Raw genomic sequence first — 23,460 nt, 5'->3', positions numbered from 1 at the left:
TGGCAGCTTGGCCAAGTCTTGCAATTTGGACCTGCAGTTGCAGAAGTCTGGTTGCCACCGCAGAAGCGACTCCCTGCAGTCCCCAGGGCTGTCCCAGCTCCTGCCCCGACATCTCGCCAGCACCGCATCTGTCCCTGGCCAGCCTCGCCTGTCCGGAGGGACCCCCCCAGCCCTGGGGGGCTATGCCTCCACACATGCTCTGTGGGTCAATGTCATAGCCACAGGAACAGACTGTTTTAACTGCAGCCCTCTGCTCAGCCAGAGCGGGGGACATGCACACCTTCACCTCCTGCCCAAATGGGGTGATAAACAACTCGCAGAGCCTCTGCCCCATGCTGGGGTGTGCCCACCACTGTGGAGTGCCCCGCGGGGGAGGGGGGGCGGGGAGGGTCTTCAGCCACTGCTTCCTCCCTTTCAATCTAGCCTGCTGCAGTAGGTGCATGCATCCCAGCACCCAGGGAGGCGTCTCTGGGTCTGCACTTAGACACACTTTCTGCATACAAGGTCAAGATAAAAGCGTGGTCTCAGACTATCGTGTGCCGAGGGACACCAGAGCCTTGGCATGAGCAACAAGGCTGTGTGAACCAAGGCCATGGGCTGCAGGGGACACCACACTTCCCCAGCAATGCAGGGGCATCACCGACTTGGCCATCCCTGACACCAAGAGAGGCAAAAAGTCACAGGATGCAGAGCCATCTCCAGAGCAGACCCCAACCCCAAGCATTGCAACAATGAACACCAAAGATTTTGGGGGGCACAAGGAGGACAACTGCAGGTCAGCACAGGCCCAGACCCACTGGTGTTCATCACCAGTCACCACATCACTCATACTGAAGCCCTGCAGCCTGAAGTCACCTCTGCCAAACCTCAGACTGACAGACAGTGTAAAGCACAGTCTCCACCGCAGAGTCCCCCTGCCCAAGGTCCCATCTGCACTGGCGGTAGCCAGTCTATACTGCTTGTGACTCTGCAGTGACCCTGGGCAGTGGCTAACACCTTGCTCTGGCCCTGCTGGCACAGGTAACGTTGCATTACAATGGCTGCAGAGGTTCCTTAGTTTTCCTCAGCAATTTCCATTAACTACCCCTTAGTGGGAGCATTACAAGGATACCCTCTGCTCGAGAAGATCAGCCTTGCCAGGCATCAGGATCTGCTGGTTCCAGCTCATGAGAACCTTTGAGCAATCAGCATAGACACTTCTTCCTCAAACTAAGTGGGAAACTTCAGCTTTGTGGTCAGCTCCACTCAGTCTAGAAAGCTGATGGCACCAGTGATGTGGAAGAGGAAATTTCTTGGACTTCTCCCTTGCCAGAAAGCCCTATGTCCTGAGTACTGACTCTGCAGATGATGGGCTGTCTCAGACCCTGGTGCCATATGCCTTCTCAGCCTAGTTCCTGTTCCCAGTCCCAATCTCCACTCCTTTCCACTGCACAAGATGGCAAATCTCACCCACACCTGCCTCTCTCCCCATTGCCTATGGGGACTATGAGGGGAGGCTCACTCCACACCAGGGAGGAGAGAGCTGGGCTGCTCCTTGCCGGGCTCTGTTCTCCCACATCTCATTTCTCATCATCTTTCCTGCAGCCTCTACTGGAGCCAGGGCACTGGCTCACCTGCTGCAGGGCTATTTAAGAGCTATGCAGGGACCTACTGATAACCAAGGGAATTGTTTCTAAATGGGGAAAGATAGTTGCCTGGGACTCTGCATGCATGTGTAACAGAAGTGAGTTTATGGTACACTGGGAAGACCAAGCCTTGGAGTCCCCAGTCCAGGGAGCACAGTGGAAGCTGCAGCTGGGTTTCCCCTACGTTCCCCTGCCACCAAAGGTAGTCCTGTTGGAAGAGGAGAAGACAAGAGGCTCAGCAAAGGTGGGCTCAGAAAAGATACAGGGCAGCTTGGGGGATACACAATACCCCTCCGCAGCCTACGCCCAGCGCTGCTCTGAAGCCTGAGCTAGGAGGGAAGCACAGTGCTGCAGAGTCCTCAGCACTGTCAGCATGCTCTGTGCTCCACTGACTATAAACCAGTGAGGAATAACCTCTGTTAAGCCACCTCATTGTCATTCCTGCTGCTAGCTGTGTTTGTCTTTGCACCCTCACATCTCCCTGTGCCCCTGTGGCGCTGTTGCTGTGGTACAATGGCATCCCATGGACAGTAAGTCAGATACTGTCCTCTCGGTTTCTCCAGGGTGCTTTGTTTCAGTCCCTTGCCTTGACAGAGGAATAGGAAGCAATTCTTCCTGCAGAGAGCACTGACCACAGCTGGATACCGCCACCCTTTGCTGCCTTGTATCTCCCAGACATGACCGGCTTTACAGCACAAACCCACCCTACAAGGATGGCACAGACTGTGACCAAGAGTCACATCAGTTTGGTGGTGAAAAGACCAAAGCCTAAGCCTAGAAAGTAGATGAAGGATTCAGGATGCTCTGGCATTGCACAAAAGGTCACTGAGCAGAGAGACCTTGCAGGGAGGCAATGAAAACAGGAAGGTCAGCACTGGCATGAATGAGACACCAGGTACTCCAATAGCCACCAACTCTGCAGCTAAATCACTGGACTGGATCTGACATCCAAGCCAGACCTGTCCACACCCCAGATGAGTGTGGAAAAGACGCAGCCTATCAAACTGCCACATCACAAGTGCTTCAGCAGAAGGAGTGCAGGAAGGTGTCTCAGCCTGGACATGGACTTAGATAGGGACAGGTTGGAAGTAGTGGGGCTGAGCTCCCCCAGCCCACTCGACCAGAGATCTCCCCAGGCAAGGGGCAGCCATCCTGAGCCCAGGTGCACGCAGGCTTGGAGCAATGTACAGGGAGCCTCTGGTGGGCTGTGCTCATCTCTGCCCTTCATATCCCAAAATAAACAAGGCTGAGGAGGTTCAGGAGGCCAGGACAGTAGCTCAAGAAACAAGAGGCTGCTACTCAGATGGGAAGGGATACAGTCCCCAGTAGGGAAAGGCTGTCAGATTTCCACTGGTAGTTAAATTCTGACTGGCCTCTCCCCAGAGCCACCATGGATGCTGGACTCTCCTGCAATGGAAACCACCACAGGACTGAAGTCCTGGGACTCCCTGCTTGCTTGGCTGGAGGAAACCTTACAGCCCTCTTGCACCTAAAAAGCTGGCAAAAATGAAAAAAGAGTTGTGTTCCCATCAACATGCCTACCACAACACCATGGTGATCACTGGCTTGATCAGCCACTGCCCAGAAAATCCAGTGCACACAGTCCTGACACTTCCCCAACAACACAAGTCAGACTCTGGCTGCAAAACAGACCTCAGCATTAGGCTCTACATCAAGCCGTAGTGGTCCAGCTGGACAGCAAGCAATTTTGGTCACTCACCTTGTGTTGGAGGCCAAGGGAGTACCAAAGCTGTCCACTGAGTGGCAAGGGCTGTGCCGAGCACCCTTCCGTCTTCTCCCCCGCTCCTCCTCCCTCTCTGTCCAGGGGGCATCTGTGGCTGAACTGGTCCCAGAGTCTGGCTCCAAATGAGCCAGAGGAGCAAAGTTCTCCTCAATCAGCTTGGCGCTGTCTCGGATTTGTCCCTGTATTTCTGGGGTGAGTGTTGGGAGGTCAAAAGTGAAAAAGGTCCCATGGGTGCGGGCCGGGGAGGAAAGGATGTCAATGGAGTCCAGGCTGGTGTAAGATGTGCCTTTGGCTCGATGGGACTCCATGATGGTCTCAAAATGCTTGCTGAAAGAGTCCATGCCATCCTTGGAGAGGCTGTGCCCTAGTAGGAAGGGCACTGGAGACTTGAGCATACCCTGTGTGTCTCGATCCATGATCCTAGAGGGAAAGAAAGTGAGAAGAACTGGTCATTGAGGAGCAAGGGATCAAGGCCCTGAAACAAAAGCCCACACGCTGCTCCAAAAGGAAACTGAGGAGGGCAGAAATCTCTTCTGAACATCTGTAGACCACCAAGGAAATGCCTCACCTGCCCAAGACATCATGGGAAGAGGGACTGGGCTGGCCTCCCTCCAGCCATATGCTTCTCCTTTAATGAGCCACAGATTTTTGTTCCTTTAGTGGCTCATCCTCATAAGAAGCTTATGAGATGGCTACTGCTCCCAATCACTTGGCTTGAGCTTAGATCCAATAAAGGGCTCAAGCACCAGAAGCAGGATGTGGTTCAGCTCCACTTCCAACCAAATCTTGAAGTGGTTGAATTTTTCATGAGTCTTCAGAGCTTCCACCACCCAGAAGGCTCCTCCTGAAGCTGCTCAGCACAGTGTGACACCTTCTTCCATGAACACTGCACTATGGTCACTGAGCACCTTGCTCAGAGCATGACCAGCACCCATCTGCAAGGTCTGCTGCTGGTTCCAGAAGATGTCTTGGACCCATCATAAGGTGATGTTAAGTCCCAAGAGACATCTGGGACTGAGCACAAAGCGATACTGAGCCCCAGGTTTCCCTAGGCAGTACAGAGGGAGCCTCACACCCATTTCTGGGCTTGAGGATCTGAATTGCCCCATGTCCTAGATGCCAGGCTTGGTCTTGGCTCATCATCTTGTCAGCCCCACAGAAAGGCCAAGCCTGTCTCCAATGCTGGTCTGGGTCCAGCCCAACACAGAAGTTTCCAAACCCTGGAGCTCTGAATGTTTTGTCCTGTAAATGAGGTGAAGTGCAGCCTACCCACCCCTCTAAGCACGTGACAACAGGGACATTTCCAACCCAGGGAACATCAATGCTTCAGCTGTACAAGCACAAACACAGCCCTAAAAGCCTACTTTACTCATAAGCTGCTATCATTACATTAAAGCAGCGGAAAAGCACTTGTTATGCCACTCTCTCCTCTGATTAAAGGAGAGGAACTGCTCCAGCCTGTCATAACATTTGTTATGAACAAACAGCTTCGTACAGAGGGTTCAGAAGATGTGTTGCTATTACACACACCAAATGATTTTCATTCATTAGCCTTCACATGCTGCTCAAAAATCTCACCCTGATTACTTCAGCAGGCCAAGAGCTGGCAGCTTGACTCCCCCAGAGTGCCAGCTGGCTTCAAGAGAAGTGCAGCAAAGCCAGACACAGGTAAGCAAGGCAGGGTGCAGGCTGATCTTGCCCATCCACCAGCATTTCCCCAGCTGTGCAGCACCACTTGATGCTCTTACCATTCCTGTAGAAGCCCCAGGAGCAGCCACCTCTGGGACGGCTTTCTGGCAGGACAAGGCAGAAGAGACCTCTTTAACATCTGCAGATGTGTTTTACGGATGTGAATGTGCATTCACCATCCCCCATACCCAGCTGCATGCTATTAAACCAAGCTAATGCTGCTGACTGTTTTGCACCTCAAATCCATGAAGAGGGTGACTGGGCTGTGCCAGGGAAGACAATGCCAGCAGACGGAAGGAATCTTGTTCCCAGGAGAGGGAGCTGGACTCATTCTTGTGATCAAGTATATTGCCATCAAGTCATGAAAAAACTACAGCTGGTTTTGTCCACACCATCCAGCTCTGGAAGCAATCTTTCCACCTCAAAATATCAAGCACAAAGCCATTCAGCTCCAGAAGGATCTAGTCACAGCAGCATATGCACAATGCTTCCTGCTCAGACCTGGATGCTTCATCAGCCCCTGTTGTTCTGCCCAGCCCCCCCCCACACTCTGCTCTGGTCCCCCAGGAAGGGCCAATGCACCGACACCAAGCCAGACAAACACAGCTGGGAGAAGCAGAGGAAAGAAGGAGATTAAGAAGCTGTAATTGAGCATCTGTGCAAGGGTGACGGGCAGCGGGAAATCAAATAGGTTTCCAGCCGTGAGCTGGTGTGGGAGGAGCAGTGAGCCTTCCTTAGAAGAGGGCCAGGCAGATACAGAGGGGAAGTGGATGCTGGGAGTTGATGGTTCTACTGCATTGCATGTAAGTGCCAAAGCCAGCAGCACTTCAGGCAAAGGTTTCCATATAGGGACCATGGGGATCTGAGCAACCGGGTTTCTCCAGTTGCATCTGATGGCTGATGGAGGGGAAGAGGCTCATTCTGCCCTCCCTGTCTGGTGCTGCAGAGCTGTGCTGTCCCTGGTTGAGGGGAAGAAGAGGGGAAAATCTCTCCTCTGGCCCTCAGTGTTTTTCACTCTCTGCCAAATGCTCCTGTGACCCTCCAGACTGCTGACTCCCCCCACTGTGCTCCACTCCTCCAGCGTGCACAGGCACAGCAGGCGCTGTGTGGGGATCTTCACTCAGTTCAGAGAAGGTAAAACCGTACAGCACCATTGAGCAGCTCCTTGTTTTATTCCTCTCTGAGAAAAGCTCACATACAGACCAGCCCCAGCAGCTCCCTGCACTCCCCAAAGGCTCCTTTGCACTTCTCCAGCATGGCAGCAGCCTGCTCTTAGAGCTCAGTGTCCTAACTCTGACCCATGCTCAGGCACAGGTACTGACTACAGGCACTGCAGTCTCCTCCTGACTGTCCACGCTCCCCTGCCACATCCACACCATCACACTGTCTTCAGTCCTTCCCCAAGAGTTGCAGGTGTCTCTCCTGCTCATTGCCAGGTGCCTGCCAGCATCACCCCAAGCATCCCCCCTCCAGACCAAGCCCATGGGATGCAGGAGCATCACCCTGATCAATGGCTCCATGGTGAGTTTGGACTGAGACAGAGGCTCAGCTTCAGCAACACAGTAGAGTGGCTACTGAGGCAGGTTAAGCATCTGCTTCAACGTTTGATGAAATTGAGGCCATAACCATCTTTTTAATCTCCAACAAGGCTTGCCCTGCAGCTATTTTTTTGCCACTAAGCAGTGAGCACAAAAGCTCTGGAAAGGCTCCCCAAGCAGCAGATCTAAGGGCTTTCCTGGGCAAAGCTGCTCTACTTGCAGGGAGAAAAAGCATCACTGCCTCCCATCAGCCCTCTGTGCTCTCAGGAGACCAGGGCACCCCGTAGCAAAGCCTCTTCTCTGTTATCAGCCCAAGGCACCCACACTGCGGGCCAAGCCAGGCTCTTCCTACAGCTTAGCCAGCACGTCTGCTGATGCTCAGGGAGGAAGGGAATTGAGCCTGCTCTCACTGACAGGTCTTGGCTGTCAGGGACTAGTGGGAATAAAGACAGTAAAGGCTTAGACTAGTCATTAGAGTTAGTAGATCTGACTTTAAATATATTCAGAGAGCAGATTTGCTGGAAGAAGACACCATTTTTTACATTGCTTTTCATGCCTTGTTTGATTTGGTGTTGGATTATTTTTGCTATTAGCATGTTCTTTTAGTTTTGGAGGGTAAACCACCAAAGAAGACTCTGACCTTTGGCCAGAATACTAAGTAGAACAAGGTAGTACCAAGCCAAAGTTCCCCTTGCAGAGGGTGCTAAATACTTAGAGCTAGATAGTCAAATAGATGTACATATCTACTGAAAATCAGCATCCAAAAGTGCTTCAATAATTTTGTAAGGTTGGCCCTTCCCAGCTACCAAGACAGGCTTGAGGTTCAGCAGCTCCTGCAGCAGCAGAATGGTGCCAGGTCCAGGGAGTCAGGGGGGCTCCTTCATTGCCCCAGCTTCACTGCTCCTGTGAGCAAGCAAAGCAGAAAGCTTGAAGTAGAAAACATCAATACTGGTGACTGGTAAACAGGGATGAGGACTGCAGCTGCAGAGCTCAAAACAGTGTGTAAGCAAAAATCCAGGGATGTGATGCAGGGACTGAACAAGCTCGCAATTTGAGCCTCATAATTTTCAAGACACTTGCCCACAGGGTCTGCACCTACCAGGGGAATATTCAGTGGACTGCAAAGCAAAAGCACCCCACTGGTCTACAAAGAAGCCGAGCAAAATGAACGTGACATCACTATTTATACATTGGTAATTATACCAGGAGCATCATCTTTTAGGAGCAACAATGCATTTAAGGACAGATCCAAACATTCAGCACTGCCTGGGGAGCTACAGTAGGGTGCCTCAGAGGACAAAAAGCAGGTCTAGGCTTACAGCTCATACAACTTGTAGCAGCATAGTACATATTTGGAAAAAAAATACCACTATGCAAGATAATTGTTACAGCAACATGAAGAACTTGCTTGCAGTGGTAATAACTTTACATCTTACTCAAAATGCCATTTGGAAAAAAAAAGTACATTACCAGTGGCTTATTTTCTGCTTTTCTCTAGAACTCAAATGTTTTGAGAACAGGGTAGGTGGCAGGAAGAGATGTATCTGTCCCCTCCAACAGAGATGCAAAGGCTGGACAAACTGACAGGAACCCAGCTCCCCTTGGGATGTACACCTTCCCTCCTTATCAGCCAAGCACCTTCATTCTTTTCTTCCCAGTGCAGCAGCACCACTGAGGGTTATATTTTCATTTTTTTTTCCTCCTACCAATATCAAAACCTCCCTTTTCCTTTTTTTCCACCTATATGCCCCCCATCTACCTTTTGCACAGCTGGGTGAGTGCATGCTGTCACACAGCATCCCAGGCATCACCCTGGTTTTGTGCTTCCCAGATGAAACCTCTCCCGACTCCCATGGAGCAATTGCTGATGATTCTGAGACTCCTCACCTCACTCAAGACTCTTTGACAATACATGTCAGGAGATGACCTTGGTTGCCACTGCCTGCACAGGCATCTACTACTCCCAGCCAGGGCCTTTCCCCTCCAGGTGTCTGTCCCACACAGTGCTCTGGAGCAGGTATCCACCTGATGATGCCCGTCATTTCTCATGGTCAAACCACCACTCCAGAGAAAACTGCATGGGCAGTCTCATGCCACCAGGCCAAAGGGCCATGTCTCATAGGTCCTGATTGCCCATGCCTGGCAGTGGGCAGACAGCAGCTCGGAGCACACTTGCTGCCCAGGGGCAGGCAACTGAACGATAACCTTGGTATCGCCCACTCCATCAGCCTCCCAGCACAGGGTGTTTTGCCACACATGTGAAAAATCATACAAAAGGCAAGAAAAGGCTTTTTGCATCCAAATGTATCCCCTACTCTTTCCCAAACATGGCAAATACCTGCTGAGGCCAAGCAAATGGGACGGCTCCCACCACTGAAGCACAGTCATATGTGGAGGGTAGGATAGTACAGCAGCACCTGCCAGTCCAGAGCAGCTGCAGGACACGACCTGTGCTCAGGTACCCTGAGACCATCACCCCAGCACCTGGCAGCACCAGGGCAGAATGTAATTAACCTCAGGACTCATGGTGGGAAGCCTTGACTCAGCCAGGCAACCTGAGCTGCAAGGGCTCACCAAGGGGTGAGCCTAGTGCACAGGGCTGGATCATCTGTGCTGCCTTACTCTTTCCATACTTCAGTGAGGGCCCCCTCCCAGTCCCAGTCCCTGTGGTGAAATCCAGGAATCCCATCTCACACACAAACACAGCTCGCATGGAGCTAATGGGATTTTTGTGTCAGATACTTTTTGGCAGAGCCCATTTTCCCACACAGGATATAATAAGGAGGGTAAGAGGAACTTTTTGCCCTCATGCACAGAGCCTCACCTTTCCATGTTCTCCTTCTTCATTGCTGCAAACACCTCATTGTCCTCATCCATGTCCCTGTCCCGCAGCCCATCCTTCAAGCAGCCAGTGCCTGGGGCGGGGGGCTCCTCTGGTGTGCTGTTTCTTCTGCCTGGAGTGCCCCCAAAGCTTGGGTTGCTCTCACTGTCCTTCTGGCTCTCAATTGCTGAATCCACCTCTTCCTTCTCGGCCAGGATATCATCGATGTTGGTTTCACGATAGCACCTCAGTGGAACAGTGTCCAAGTCTGTCTCGGAGTACTTCACTGTCCTCCTTATAATCCCAGTCTCACAGGAGCCAGGCTTCTGGCTGCCCAGAGGAGACACTTCTATCTCCACTTCCACGTGGCTCAGGCTGTGCTCAGGTATTGACACTGGTGGCTTAGCAGGCAGTGGGGAGACAGGCTTCTGGGGGGACTCAGCCAAGGATGTGGAGTCAGGGGCAGAAGAGCCTGCAAGGAAGGCCCAAGCACTCAGAGCGACGGGGAGCTGCACTGGAGAGCTCTGAGGAGCCACTCCTGCAGCATCACACAGACATACACACCAAGAACTCATGTGTCATTCATGATACATGTCATAGAATCATTAAGGTTGGAAAAGACCTCCAAGATCATCGAGTCCAACCTTTGATCCTCCTGTCAACATCAAAACCTCCCAACTTTTTCAGCGTGTCAACTAAATCACAGCATTAAGTGTCATGTCCAATCATTTCTTGAACACCTCCAGGGATGGTGACTCCACTATGTGATGTGCACTGGGGAACAGTGACAGGGAGGTAGAAGAAAAAAGAGTGTGAGAGGCAGAGACAGGCTGCTGTCAGGGCTACTGCATCCACAGTCAGCCTTGAGCCCCCATCTGAACACAAAAGCCCTTCTGCAGTGGCAGCCATGGGCTCTGTGTCATCTCCTTTGCATGGCCACAGGGGACTCTGCAGGGAGGTTGGTGTGTGCAGGATTTGGCCCCAGAAGGACACAGACTGGGGGAGACTTGGCTTTCCAGTGGGTGCTGAAAAGCCTCAAGAGACGGGCAGCCCCAGGGAGAGTCCTGGCAGCAATACAGACTTGCAAAGGAGGGGTGGGTGTAGCCAAGGGCATCCCCCTCCAACTTCTTACCTGTCTTTGGGGTATCTGAGGAGCCATAGAAGAATTCCCACTTGGCCTTAGCAATGCGCTGGGCATGGGCCGAGCTCTGCCGGGGGTACAGCCAAGCGTTGCCCTGCAGAGGGAAGAGCGATGAGCGGACAATGGATCAACAGGGCAGAGCCCCACGCCCGCTGTGGGGTACCCCGGTACCTACTTGGGAACGGGGCTCTGGCTTCAGGGGACTTCTGGAGAATGTAGGGAACTCCTCTGGCAGCCCATTGGTGAGTGATCGGCAGAGGCAGCTGGTGTTGATGGCACAGAACTCCTTCCCACAGGGACGTGTCCCCCCTGGGGTCCTGTCCCCGGCCAGGAGCGGGTCAGATGCAGAAGCCTCCAGCTTCAGTGTGTGCAGGAGCCGCTCCTGGGGCAGGGTCTGGGGTTGGGAGGATCCCATGTCCCCAGTGAGCTCCAGGCTGCGGCTGAGGCTGTAGGGGCCATTCTCCCAGCGGACATGGGGTGTTGTCGGGCTCCCCAGGGTCCGCACACTGGCCTTCTCAATGAAACGGAAGGTGACAACAGAGCTGTGTCCCTCTGGGGTTGTTGCCACTGGTGGGCTGCGTCTGCCCAGGGAGGCGATGGCTGGGCCAGGCCGGCCCCGCTGTGGGGTGCAGGGGGCAGTCAGTCTCCCTGTGCCTGGGCAGCTCCCATTGCCAAAGGGTGCTGCCTCAGCCGGCCTGCGGGCCAAGGAGCCGGTGCTGCTGTACAGGCCGAGGGGGCAGCGGCGGGTATCAGGTGCCAGGCCCTTGCGCAGCAGGTGGAGGCGACCGGCGTTGAGGTTGGGGGTGAGGCAGGGCGGGGGGCTGTGCCGCCCAGCCTCGAGGCTCCCCCCCACCAGCCAGGGCCGTCGGCTCACCCTGTGGGCAAATGGCGGGGGTGAGGCAGCACAGCCCTCCTCGGGGTGGAAGCGGACAGGTCCCCCTGCTTGGGCCATCCTGCTGGAAGAGGGCACAGAGCTGTCAGGTCTGGAGCCCAGCAGGGTGGCACAGACACAGCAAGGCAGGTTCCCGGCACCCCTGAGATGTCTGAGTTGAGAGGGGATGCATCCTCAGGCAGCCCTGAAACAAGGGTGAGGAAAGATGGTTAGGGATGGGAAGGCACAAGAAAGAGTCTGTGGCCATAGGGAGGACAAGCCAAAGTGGTCCTGTCCTTGAGGCAGGAGCAAGAGATGCTCCAGGTGACACAGCCCCTGGCAAATCCCCTCCTGCTGCAGGAAGCAGGCAAGGTTCATTGAGGGCATCACACCAGCACCACCGCAGGGACACTGGCAGTCCCTTGCTTGGCCCCAGGCACCCAGAGTGTGTGCTTTCGCCCCAGGGTGCCAGGACGCTCAGACACTTACCCCACAGACCAGCACCCCAGACACAGTGAGAGAGCACACTATAAAATGGGGTTCATTTATTCTGCTTTAGGCTGAATATATTTACTACCCACAGCCTATAGCCTACTAAAATCACTTCAATAAGAGGGAAAAAAATTATATACTGGATCACTGAGACATCCTCCAATTACACTTGCTCAATGAGTTTAACATGAGCAGCAAGGGCAAGGAGCCTCTCTCTTTGGAGGTCAGCCTGGGTTTAAACTGTGTCACACCAGCACATGCCGCAGCCACTACTGGTGGCGCAGACAGAGCTGTCAACACCAGTAGATCCAAAAAGCGGTGGTTACAGACAATCCCAGCCTGGGGGAACAAGGCATGCCTGCCCTGCATACAGCTCACTTGCCTGCCTGTCTCTGCCCAGAGACCATTTACCCAGAGGTGGGGCCGGACACCCCACAGCAATGGGTGGGTGGCTGCAGGGGAAGGCAGGACCCGGCACCCCCATCAGCCCCACTGCTGATATTTTTCTTTTTCCCAGTGGAGCTAAAACTTGTACTTATCCTTCCCTGAGTTTCTTTGAATTCTTAATGTGCAAAGAAAATTCTGCTTGGCTGCATTTGGCTTCTGACAGATGCCAAGATACTAAGTCCTTCACTCTCACCATTTGAAAGCGAGAAACCAAATGCCAGCTGCAAACAGGAAAACATGATTTCTTCTCCCTGTTTCCGAGTGCAAACCAGACAGGATTAAATTCCTAAAGGACATGGGGTTCAATTTTCCACAGTGTTTAGGCTCCAAAGATGCAGAGACATAACTCTTAATAAAATAGCCCAAATCACACCTGTGGGACAGGCGCCCATCTATCTGCACTATCACATTGCTAAAAAATCTGTCTCCTGCTGAGCAGCAGCAATCTTTTACTTCACTCACTGCAAAAATATACTCTCGTGTTTAATTTATCAGTTACTGTTTTTAAAATCTTTTTCTCCTGTTGTGTTGTGTTCACATTCAAGGTTGCTGAAGTTAACTGATAAATAATAAAGATGCAGGGTTTATATATTTCAAATGAAATTCCACTTTTTATCTCAATGCAGACTGACACACATGCCAAGGAAAAAACTTATCACTTGGAATAGTTTGCATTCACTGTAGCATAACAAATCTACAAAAAACAGCCTATCTCGATGCATGTGAGTTATTACAAGAATAAACAGGATAAGCAGAGTGTCGTTCTGGTTATTAAAGAATTATCAAATTCAGAGTAAAGGACATGCCTGCCTTTGACCCACCGAAGCCAGATGGCTACACCATCCAGTGGAGTGAGCTTTTCTTTAATAATGAAAGGTAAAAGGCACAAATGCAACTGTGATGAAAAACCAGTGATGGAGTTAAGGCTTCCTGCTTGCTGATTTCAGTTGTGCATTGAACGGATGCTCTTTAAATCACTGTGATGAATGGGTTGGGCTGTAAAGCACCAGTGGGCTGGAGGGAGCCTTGCTGGTCCCGTTGCCTAAAGGCAGGAGAAGTCCTGCAAATGAAAGCTCACAGGGTGTCTGCCTGGACAACCCTGGGCATGCATTCAAAGAGGAAAACTTGGGAGCTGTAGTGTGATAGCTGGGAACTGCACATCAGTGGGGGATTTAATTTGTTCAATAAAACATCTCAAAAGAAACTTGTTCCTCCTGGTTGTCCCTTCTTAGCGACCAAAGGGATGTCCAGGGATGCCTCTCGACCCTTGCTTTGAGCCACACTCGGTGCAACAGGGGATGGCTGGTCCCCATGCAGGCGCTTGCCTGGCAGAGTGATGCGGTGGGAAGGCAGCAGCCAGCAGGAACTGCTTACGCTGCGGGGGAAGAGCACACCCACGCCACGGGAGTGTGGGGACAACGCGCAGGAGCTGGAGGAGGATGAGAGGGAATTGGGCAAAGAACGGGACAGAGATGGGACGGAAGGAAGAGGTGCATGGCTGGGGACTGAATTCACACGACGGGCCGTAGTTGGCGAAACCAGGCTGTGGCTGCCGGGCCACCTGACGGGGCTAGGGTGGGATGGCCGCCGGGAGATGACTCTACCCTCCTGAGGGACACAGAGCAGTTTCGGGGGATGCAGTGGTGACCGAAACGGGGTGCCTGGCGGTCCGAGGGCTGTAGGGTAAACAGGGGACCCCTTCGTGATGGGGTGTTTAGGCAGGGGACGTGCCCCCCCTTTGAGCTAAGGCTGAGCATGCTCTTCATTCCCCGACACCCCCCGCCCGGCCTCCCTTGCCCGGCACCTCCCGTCTCGGCAGGATCAGCCCTGAGTGGATGTGACATCCATCCGGATAAGGAGGGAGCCCCCCCTGCCAGGGGAGCCTGCGGAGCCTCCCGCTTGCTCGCTCCCCCCGCGGAGCCGCCGGCCGCGCTCTCCCTGCCTGGGGAGCGGCCCCGCGCCCGTCCCGCCGCACCGGCACACCGGGGCCGCTCCGCGACAGCGGCGGGGGGATCTCGGCCCCGCCCCGTGCCGCCGGTGCCACCGCAGCCCCGTGCCGCTGCCCGCCGGTCACCGCTGCCAGAGGGACGCAGAGCCGCCCCGGTCCCCGCAACAACTGCTGCAACTTTCCCCGCTCCCCCGACGCCCCGCTCCGGCCTCCGGTCCCCTCCGCGCCCCGCCCCGCCCCGCTCCCCGCGCCTCACCGGCAGTGCCGCCGCCGCCGCATGCTGCGCGCCGCTGCTCCGCGCTGCCGCCGGCACGGCCCGGCCCGGCCCGTCGGGCACCGTGCGGTGCGGTACAGCACAGCACGGCACGGTCCGGTCCGATACGGTGCCACCGGCCGCAGCACGCCGCTCCCCGCCGCGCTAATCCCGGCCCGCGGCTGTCACTCCGCCCCGCTGACAGCCCCTACAGCCAATGGGAAGCCCCCGCCTGGCGCCGCGCCCCGCCCGGCGCGGTGGCACCGGCACACGAGGAGCCACCGCCGAATCCACGCCGCCGCCGGGTGCAGGTCCCCTGTGCGGCAGGGTGGGTCCACTCCCTCCATGTAGCATCCTCCACATCCCCGGGTCCCGGTGTGCACACCCCCCTGTGCCGGTGTGAACCTCGTGCGCTGGCGGTGCGACCCCGTATGCCGCCGTGTGTGTTCCAGTGTCCTCGGGTGCACATCTGCGCTCATCGGTGTGCGTATCGCCATGCAAGGCATGTCCCTGCTCAGCAGCGTGCAAGTTACTATGGGACCGCTGGCACGTGTCCTCATGCGTGAGTATGCACAGCCCTGTGTGTTGTGCCCTGTGCCAAAGGGTACAGGCTGCCATGTGCTCCACCACTGCTTGGGAACCACAAGGATGAAAAGATAAAGGCTGCCATGGGGCCTAGGCCACTGGCCAACATCCCCAGGCTGTTGGTCCTTGCCTTAGAGTATAGGCTCTGTGCCAGGGATTTATCTCTGCAAAGGTCATCACCTTAAGCACACCCACAGCCATATGTGCCAAGGTGTTTCAAGACACCAGGGACTTGATATCACAGTGTCACGGCACCCCCAGGATGGTAAAAGCCAATCTCAGGAAACCACTCCTAGCTACAAGGGGGGAAAAACCCCCATCACTTGTATCCTGCCTAGGTGTGTGGGCTCTGCTGGCACCAGCAGCATGTGCAAGTAGAGCTCATACGGGACAGCTGGGTACCAAGGTGAGAGGTGCTGTGGCTGGGCTCCAGGCCACTGTTCTGCCAGTGTGCTGGCTCTGTGTATGGCAGTGCTGGGACTGGCAGCCAGCACTTGTGCTCACACAGGTTGCCAGATCGATTTGCTATTAAATAACAATTTATTACCCAGCCCAGCAATCATTATTAAATGTGCATGAGAGAAGAAGCCCAAGGGAGCCGGGGCTTCACGTGTACATAATGCCTGCAAGAGGAATTTGGGAAGAGCTGCCTCTCCTTGCTGCTTTCCCCACCTGCAGCCAGCCCAGCTCCATGCCCACCTGCGCTCACTGTCACCCAGAAAGTGTGTCCTTCTATCCTTCCAGGCATGGGAGCATGGGGAGAAGTCATAAGGCTGGGCAGGCTCTCCTCATATTTAATGCATCAAAGTGCTGCCATTTTCTCCTTCTCCAGACTTATGCCTGCGCAGGGCCCCTCTCCTCCACACTGAGGACCGTGGGTCTCAGAGCTGCCTCACACACAGCCGGCTTTCCTGGCAGACTCCAAGAAGCTGGGCTAATTAGGGGCTTCACTGCTGCGGGATCAACGACCTGATTCCTTCAGCAGCTTCTTGATGGCAGGAGGGCGGGGAGAGGGAAGGCTTTTCTCTAAGCCACAGCTAGAGTGACAAATTTAACCAAGTGGAAGAGCTCAGAGCTTTCCCAGTGTGTCCATACCAGGACAAGGCATGTCTGTGCCTTCTCAGCACCTGCAGGCAGCCCTGCTGAGAGCTGCAGAAGGTAAGAGAGAGGTCCTTTCCTACCATCCTGAGTGGAGATCCAGACCATCCACAGAAAATACATTTCTGTCCAAAACATCCATTTACCCTGCAGTAGCAGTAGCTGTTGCTCTCCCTACCACATCCTGCTCACCTTCCCACAGCCTTATAACTCCTGAAAGATGTGCCCACATATGTGGGTCTGGCCAGCAATGCCATAAGCCCTGCTTGGAGCAGGATTTAGCCTTGGCTCTCCTGATCCCTCCTTGCTGTGAATATCTCCCCAGATGGTTCAGGACAGGAAAGAGCAGAGAACCCCTCTGGCAGATAACAGAAGGGGACAAGAAGTCTCCCTCGCTCTACCCCACAACCCCAGTCCACTGGGCTTAGCTAGAGAGCCAGGAGTGCAGTGCGCTAGGAACCCTCTTTACTGTCACTTGGGTACTTCATGACCTCCAGTCCTTGCCTGCAGGTACCACATCCTTCCTGCATTAGAGTCCACTGAGCTCCATGTCATCCTTTTCAGCCTCCTGGGCTCTGCAACAGACAGCTTCCAAGAGTTTTCTAACTATTGCAATACTGGCTTGTCTTTGTAAGCCTGCAACTCAGTTTTCACCCCCAAAGGCCAGAAGGGTGTGGGTGTCATCAGTGATTAACTTCTTGCTTGGAAGAGATCAACCTGAGATGTCATAGTGTCCCAGCAACTGTACAGATCTAGAAAAAATTCGTGTGAAGAGGGGGTAGATGAGCTCTTTCCTGCAGTTGGCTCCAGGAGGGGCTGATGTCTGCAAGAGACATCTGCTTCAGATCAGTTTCCAGAAAGGTGCCTCTCCTGCAGCTGCAGCTTGAGTTCCACTGGGGGTGAACATCCCAGTGCACCCCAAGGCTGCTCCTCTGAGCCTAGGGGGGCTGTCAGGGCTGTTTCCTGAGCAGTTCGTGCTTAAGGCACAAGGGCATATTCTGCCCCACTGCTGCCAAAGTCAGTGCAGCTGTACTGTACACTCAGGGCACGCTGTAGCCCAGCAAGTGGGGGCAGTCACTCCATCAGCAGGTGGGTTCTCCTCACCAGGCTCATTGGAAGTATCATGGAAATAGCAACTCCAACCCTGCAGTAGATGAGTCCCAGTGACGGTGAGGGAAGATGAACTCCCCTCGTCTCTGCATTGAGGGCTCCAGGGCAACCAATTAGGTTGCATGTGTTCCCTCAGGGCCTAGACTTAAATACATGGCTCTAATTAATGCCTTCTGCCTCTGATGCCAACACCCAACCACTTCCTAGCTGTATATTAAAAAAGCCACTGCAGCATAAGCCAAGTCTTTAATGGGCTGATGCACTTATCTGTTATTCCACCAGACTGGTGGTTAAGGATAAACAGTGAAAAAAGCCTCCCTTGACAGTCTGTTATACAAATGCTGCTTTACAGCTTACTCAGGGTAAAAAGACAGCACTGGAGATCCTGCCAGCAGCCCCCCCCCCCCCCCGGGAGAGCACAAGTGCACAGTTCTGTGCCTCTTGCAGCTTCCCTGTATGGGGCAGTCATGTGGGACCACAACAGGATTTTTCAGGGTGAAAGGCACTCTAGAAGAGGGCAGACTGCAAAATGTCTTACCAGAGAGACGAACCCGTGCAGACTACAGCCTATGTGAGGGAGAGCTGCTGCCTGCCCAATCGCCAGTGCCCTACTCAGTGTCCCACCCAGCTCGCTACCTGGTGCTCTCCCTCTCACAGGAGGAGCACAGACTTGAAAGAGCAGAAGTATAGAAAGATGGTGTCAAAAGCTGTGTGCTGATCCTCAGAGTGGCCTGTAACAAAATATTTCTGTCACGCCCCAGGAACACCTGCTATTACAGAAATCTCCTTAGACTCTGTCCCAGTGACAGGCAGCACCTGCACAGTGAGTGGGCCTCCTCCTGCACCAGCATTGCTCTGTCAAGATGAAGACAGAAATGACAGCATGATAAAACCTGTCCTGGGGACGTGGGAGGTGGGGCCTCAGCACAACTTGAGCCATAAATAATCTCCCTACACAGCAGTTAGGGGAACAATTGTGTGGGAGTATCACTTGGTAAAAAGATGCTCAGGGAAAGATGGTCTTGAAGGAAAGCAGGAGATTTCTGGGTGGTGAGGTGGGCTCTCCACTAAAGACAAAGATTTCTGGGTGCCAGCAGGTCATTCACCAGACCCACCTCACCATGATGAGTCACTGCATCAAAGAGACAAATTTAGTCTGAAGCAACCCAAATCACACTTCTCTGGTGTAGCCTCCCAGGACACCCTTGTGCTGCAGTACAGATCTCTAGAACTGCTCTCCAGCTAATCTCTGCAGCAGTAAGATATGATCCCTTCCCCACACCTTCATCCTCAAGATTCAAGTGGGGAAAGGGTGTCAGGGGAAGTAAGAGTAATGAATACAGAGCGTTTTATGCAGAAAAGAGACAATAAGCTCCAGACACATAACCTGACCCAGCACAGGGAGAACATAGCACATACAGAATTGTGTAAAAGGCATGGAAACCCTAGAAGATCATTATATATAATTACAAGTATATCCAGAAAACTGACAAAAACCTGCCATCGTGGAGATGTGTGGAGATACATGCAAAGGACACACTGAAAGCTTGAGTGCATTAGATTCATGCTGCAGAACAGCCCTGCATTTGTGTGTAGCTTCTCATGCATGTTCCTCTTTCAGCTATGACTTGCAGAACTTGGCTTTTCTTTGCTTCTATTTATTTTTTTTCAGCCCTGGCTGTATAGTCAGATTCTTTTCTCAATAAGAGAAGGAGGAAGGTGGCATGTACAGGGAAGAGCTGAACAGAAGTCATCATGTGTTCTTGTTTCACCAGCTTAAAATTGGCTTCTGGTGGCACTGTGCAATCTCAGCACTCATTGACAGCAGAACTTGCCCTGTGAGCTCAACACCTTCTCCCACGCAACCAAGAAGTCCAGCTGTGGTCTATTCCAGCCTTGAGAGTGATGGAGGCTGTCAGACTTATCCTGCAGCCAGAGAAAAGATGGAGCCAGATCCTTTGAAAGAACCTGGTGAGAGTCCAAGGAAAAAAGGGTGTTGAGGGGCTTTGCTGAACTGTGATTCTGCATTCATCTAGCTCTCACATCTTAAAGGAGTGAACACTGCAGAGCTACTGGTATCCTTGACAAGATCTTATCTCTTGTCCCACTTGAGACTAGTAGAAAACTGTAAAGGAAATGCCCCCAAAGTCAAAAGGACAAGGACAAAGGTGTTTAGCCAGCAAGATTCCAAGCCATCATATGAGGTGATAGATCTTAGGACATTGTAATATTATTGGTTTGGCACTGTACTGATCTCCTAAAAATAAGTTGTGTACCCTTTGACAGCACCAGCTTCTGGAGACCCCAGCAGGCTTCAGGAAACCCAACCAACCTCTTATAACACCTCTGACATGGAAATAACTGCATTTTCAATGCAAGGGAAAAGTCAAGGGGCATGTGTGGGGAAGACTCGCCTATGATAGCCAGCAAATCAGGAGCATCTCTGGGAACCAAAGACTGGGATTCCCGACTTGAGGTGAGCTCTTCTAAGCACAAGACTCCCCTCCCTTCAGGCCCCAATTTCCTAAATCCCACCTCTGCTTCCCAAAGGATGAGGTGAAGAGCAAACTCCTCCTCTAGACTCTTCAGAAACACAGATAGGCACAGCACTGCCTCACAGCAGTGAGGCTGGCTGAAGCCTCTGTTCACTTCAGGGGATGTTCATGAGGATGAAGATGCCATGCCCTGGCTCTGAGAGCAGCTAGCACCCTGTATTTCCAAGGAATACACAAGAAAGCTGCAGCAGCAGTTGTTGTGAGCTAATCTGTTTCCTCCCCCTAGGGCTCAACTTGGTCTCTCATTACTACAGATCAGCTCAAGGCCTGACGCAGGAGCCCTGCTTTCCCTCACAGGACATCAGCAGTCACTGGGATAACAGGAGAGCCACGGACCTTACCAGTGTCCCCTGCTTGTTTAAGGTACCTGTACAATACACTTCCCCAGCTGTTCTGCAAGGACTGCAGGTGTCACAACCCAGCACTCTTCAGGGCCAACTCAAAGCTGTTTTGGCAGACAGATTGAGGTATTATGGCTCAACTACAAATGTGCATCTTGCTGAAGCTTAAAAAGGAAACTTACTGGCACCTCTCAAGAAAAATGCAGACCCACCTTAGGCAGAGCATATGCCACAAGAAAGGCAGAAGCTTTCTGCAAATCTTGACTGAGCAGAGCAGAACAAAGCTCTGGTTCTTCAAGCTTGTCTGCCCTGAGCTGTCCCTTCACTCTGAAGTTACAGTGGGTAAAACCCCCCACTCCCTGTACTTCAGTGCTGTACAGCTACATCACAATCACTCTGCATACAGGAAATCTTTACAGACATGAGTGTAAAAACAGTAGTGGTTTGGGATCCTTACCATTGTAGTCCTAAGTTTCTGGCTTCACTGGACATCCTGATGGTGTAAAGCTGTGTCTCAGCACACACCTCTACAATACAGTAACAGCCTCTGATGCTTTTTCTGCATCTGCAGAACAATCTGAACATTTCACATTTCACAGCTGGGAAGTGTTTGTAGTTCCTAGTACCTAGTACATATGCCTCAGAAGCTGTAGCTGTAGCCTGCCTGCCTGCCCATCAATTCCCCCACAGGCCAACGGTTTTCAGGGCTCTTGGGACACTAATAAACCTTAGTGGTTCTAACCAGCCGCCCCTGGAGCCTCCACCACTCCTACCCATAGGCCCAGTGGCTCTGTTTAAGAGCAGCCTGGGGCTCTTGTCTTCCATTAAGTGTTATAGGAGCACTGGTCTCCAGCTTAGCCTAGCTAAGCTGTTCTTATGTTAGGCACTGTTGATTTGGACCCTCCCCTGTAGATTGGTGTCCTAGGTGGAGCTCAGCCCTGCCCCATCATCATGACCCTGCCTATTGATCATGAGGCTGGGCCTGACTCAATTGCCCCTATTGGGCAGGTATTGAATGACTGGTTTGTGTCTGGGGAGGCCCTGCCCTTTCAGAGGCAGTCACCCTTGCTATACCCTGACACAGCTGGCATGTTTTACCTTTTCTTCCCCACCTTGCTTGCACTCCTCTAACTGTTGAGACAGCAAAATCAGGGCTGCACTGAACTCAAGAGCTAAAGAGGGTTGTCAGAATAAGCACCCCACCACACTTGCTGTGGTAGTGAGTCAGGAAACTGGTTTTCAGGCTGCAAGATCCAAGAGCTGTTCATTGTTTCCCAGGGCAATGCTGACCCTGAGAGCTGCACCTGAAAAAAAAGTCAGTACAGCCTGAGAGGCAGCAGTCCTCCAGCCCTGGCACGGTGAATGCTGTCCTGCAAGCAGGCTGAAGTGAGCTGGATTAAGCGTGATTCCTCAGTGGTGCAGTGAGTGTCTCAGTGAAGATGGCCCTGCACTAACCAAACCTTGAGGCTCTGCCTTGGCACCAGGTCTTAAAGGTAGGAGAGTCTTCTCCTTCTGTATGTGCAGCACAAGCCAGGAAAGGGTTGGGATACCATGAAGGTGAAACAAATACAAGCATGTCTCACTTCTGCCTCTAAAATAACAGTGCCTCCCAACTTCATTGTGGTATCAAGAATCTGCCTGGGCTGACTCTCTGCCTGCCTCTGAGCCCTGCTACCAGCAGGCTCCTGCGGAAGTGACTCAGCCAGCCCAGCTGGATCAGATGAAATGAAAAAAATAAACAGAGGTAAGTGTGGGAGCAGAGCAGGTCCCACTTGCCACACATATTGCTCAGGAAGGATAACAAGCAATCCACAGCACAGTTCCTTCAAGCAAGGACTCAACAAAAGCTGGAGGCTCCCAGCCAGGTCTGTTTTGGTGCAGAAAGCCTTCAGCAAAGGTCAGATGTAACTGAACATTGCAATCCCTCGCTCGCTGGTGCTCCCTCACCTTGTCCACAGACCAAGACCACTATTTCAAAACCCTTCCTTGTAGCCAGCTTCAGTCACAGGCATTCACTTAGAGGGGGAATATTAAGGGACTGCCAGCTGGCACATTTCTCATCAGGAACTTAAGAACAGAGTGCCCCCACTCCAGGGGAAGGAAGAACTGTCCCAGGACATGGCCGGGGGCACTCTTAACTCCCATATAAAATTTAAAATCCCTGCATTGGTTGTCCTTCTGCAAGTGAGAAAGGTACTGTGCTAACTCGGGGAGCCACATATCCGGGGTAGACAGCGTGGGTAGCTTCCCCCAGAGGACAGGCACTGGGGAGAGAAAACCTTTCTGCAAACCAGCTTCTGCCTTGTGAGGGAATGAGCAGAATAAGTTGCATAGACAGGTTATTGCTTTCCAGGGAACTCGGGACCGGGTGTTTGGGACTCGTTCACTGTATGTGGGCCCTGCTCTTTTGCCAGGTGGATTTTTTTATAGTGCCTATGCCAGCAGTGATCAGAAGCTTGATGCTGCACAAGGCGGCGGGGCTCAGATCCGAGCCAGAGATGGGGTCACCTGCCCAGGGCCATGTAGGGGCTGTGGTGTGCGAGTGCCGCACCAGCGGGGGGTGCCCGCTCCGCAAGCGGCAGCGGGGAGGGAGGAGCAGCGTCTGTTTCTGCGGAGTCGTTATGGCAACCGCGCGGGCAGGAGCCCGGGCCCGTTCCCCTCGGGGGCTGCGGGCGAGGGCCGGACCCCGCTCGCTCGCCAGGGCTGCAGGGGCGGGCGGGGCACCGGCGGGGAGCGAGGCGGGGGGCGTAGGCTGGCAAAGCGGGAGGATGTGGGCTGGGGGGGGCGGGCCGCGGGCGGCCCGGGGGGGGGGGTAGCCCGGTACCGACGGGGGAGCGGGGCCAGCGGCTGCCGGTCGGGGGTGCCGTGAGGACGGTAAGCCCCAGGCACCGACCTTTCCCCGGGGGTCCTGCCGCTCCTGCGGGCGGGCGAGGGGTGGCATAGCCCGCTGGGAGAGCAGAGAGCCGGGAGGGTGGCCGGGAGGGTCTGGCGGGGGCGGGGGGGTCTGGCGGGAGCGGGGTCGTCGCTCACCGGCAGCGGCGGGTCCGGCGGGTCCCGGCTCCGCGTGGTGCTGAACGGACAGCGCCGCCGCAATGCGCATGCGCGTCCACCTGCCCGGCGGGGCTGGGGCGTGCGCTGGGACCGGGACCGGGGACCGGGGACAGCCGGTGTGCACCGGGAACAGCGGCCGTGGGGAACGGGG

The 23,460-nt window shown here is 53.7% G+C and overlaps 2 protein-coding genes across 7 annotated transcripts in view; one reads left to right on the top strand and one right to left on the bottom strand.

Annotated features, from left to right (window-relative positions):
• PSD (pleckstrin and Sec7 domain containing) overlaps positions 1-23,450 on the bottom strand; it is a 48,251-nt gene extending 24,801 nt beyond the window's left edge. For 2 of the 6 annotated variants that reach the window (XM_027667288.1, XM_027667289.1), the window contains exons 1-6: positions 23,289-23,448; positions 20,716-20,835; positions 10,734-11,634; positions 10,550-10,652; positions 9,421-9,889; positions 3,346-3,789 (exon numbers count right to left, since the gene is read on the bottom strand). In XM_027667288.1, coding sequence (XP_027523089.1) covers positions 3,346-3,789; positions 9,421-9,889; positions 10,550-10,652; positions 10,734-11,510 — 1,793 coding nt within the window. In that variant the 5' untranslated portion in view covers positions 11,511-11,634; positions 20,716-20,835; positions 23,289-23,448. Of the gene's footprint in view, positions 1-3,345; positions 3,790-9,420; positions 9,890-10,549; positions 10,653-10,733; positions 11,635-14,572; positions 14,679-20,715; positions 20,836-23,288 lie in introns of those variants that run through there. The other 4 variants (XM_027667285.1, XM_027667287.1, XM_027667290.1 and 1 more) reach the window with 4 other exon arrangements.
• Positions 23,113-23,460, top strand: part of FBXL15 (F-box and leucine rich repeat protein 15) — a 4,033-nt gene continuing 3,685 nt past the window's right edge. Inside the window, exon 1 of the mRNA XM_027667309.1 lies at positions 23,113-23,132. The gene's annotated coding sequence lies outside the window, so the exon portion shown is untranslated. The remainder of the gene's footprint in view (positions 23,133-23,460) is intronic.

This window comes from Corapipo altera, unplaced genomic scaffold, assembly GCF_003945725.1.
Source record: "Corapipo altera isolate COAL_440 unplaced genomic scaffold, ASM394572v1 327, whole genome shotgun sequence".
Taxonomy (NCBI): Eukaryota; Metazoa; Chordata; class Aves; order Passeriformes; family Pipridae; genus Corapipo; species Corapipo altera.
This window is presented reverse-complemented; position numbering and strand designations above follow the sequence as displayed.